General features: G+C 50.3%; 1 protein-coding gene across 2 annotated transcripts in view; it reads left to right on the forward strand.

The window, feature by feature from the left end:
* col4a6 (collagen, type IV, alpha 6) overlaps nucleotides 1-362 on the forward strand; it is a 119,569-nt gene that overhangs the window by 101,574 nt on the left and 17,633 nt on the right. For both annotated transcript variants that reach the window (XM_035675059.1, XM_035675060.1), the window contains one exon: nucleotides 104-287. In XM_035675059.1, the coding sequence (XP_035530952.1) occupies nucleotides 104-287 (184 nt within the window). The remainder of the gene's footprint in view (nucleotides 1-103; nucleotides 288-362) is intronic.

Raw genomic sequence — 362 nt, forward strand, 5'->3', positions numbered from 1 at the left:
ATTAGTATTAGTATTAGTATAAGTTTTCTAAAGGTGCATGTTTTAGCAAGTTCTTAAATGAAGGCGTACAAAGGACGATTGTAAAACAATTTTACCTCTCCAGGGTGACGCTGGCTTTGGCACATATGGAGAGAAAGGTTTCCCAGGGTTCCCAGGGAGTAAGGGTCGTCCCGGCGCCCCTGGAGAGCCTGGTGTTGGCTACGTCGGAACGCCCGGTTTCCGCGGAGATGCCGGAGACCCTGGTATACCTGGGTTACCAGGCCCACCAGGTTTACCCGGACCAAAAGGTAAGTGATGCTGGGGAAGGAACATCGGAAGCAAAAGAAATGTTGGGTGTTAGTGCGTGTGTGTGAGTGTGTGTG

Source organism: Morone saxatilis, unplaced genomic scaffold (genome assembly GCF_004916995.1).
Source record: "Morone saxatilis isolate NCDOM2014 unplaced genomic scaffold, NCSU_SB_2.0 Contig4, whole genome shotgun sequence".
Taxonomy (NCBI): domain Eukaryota; kingdom Metazoa; phylum Chordata; class Actinopteri; family Moronidae; genus Morone; species Morone saxatilis.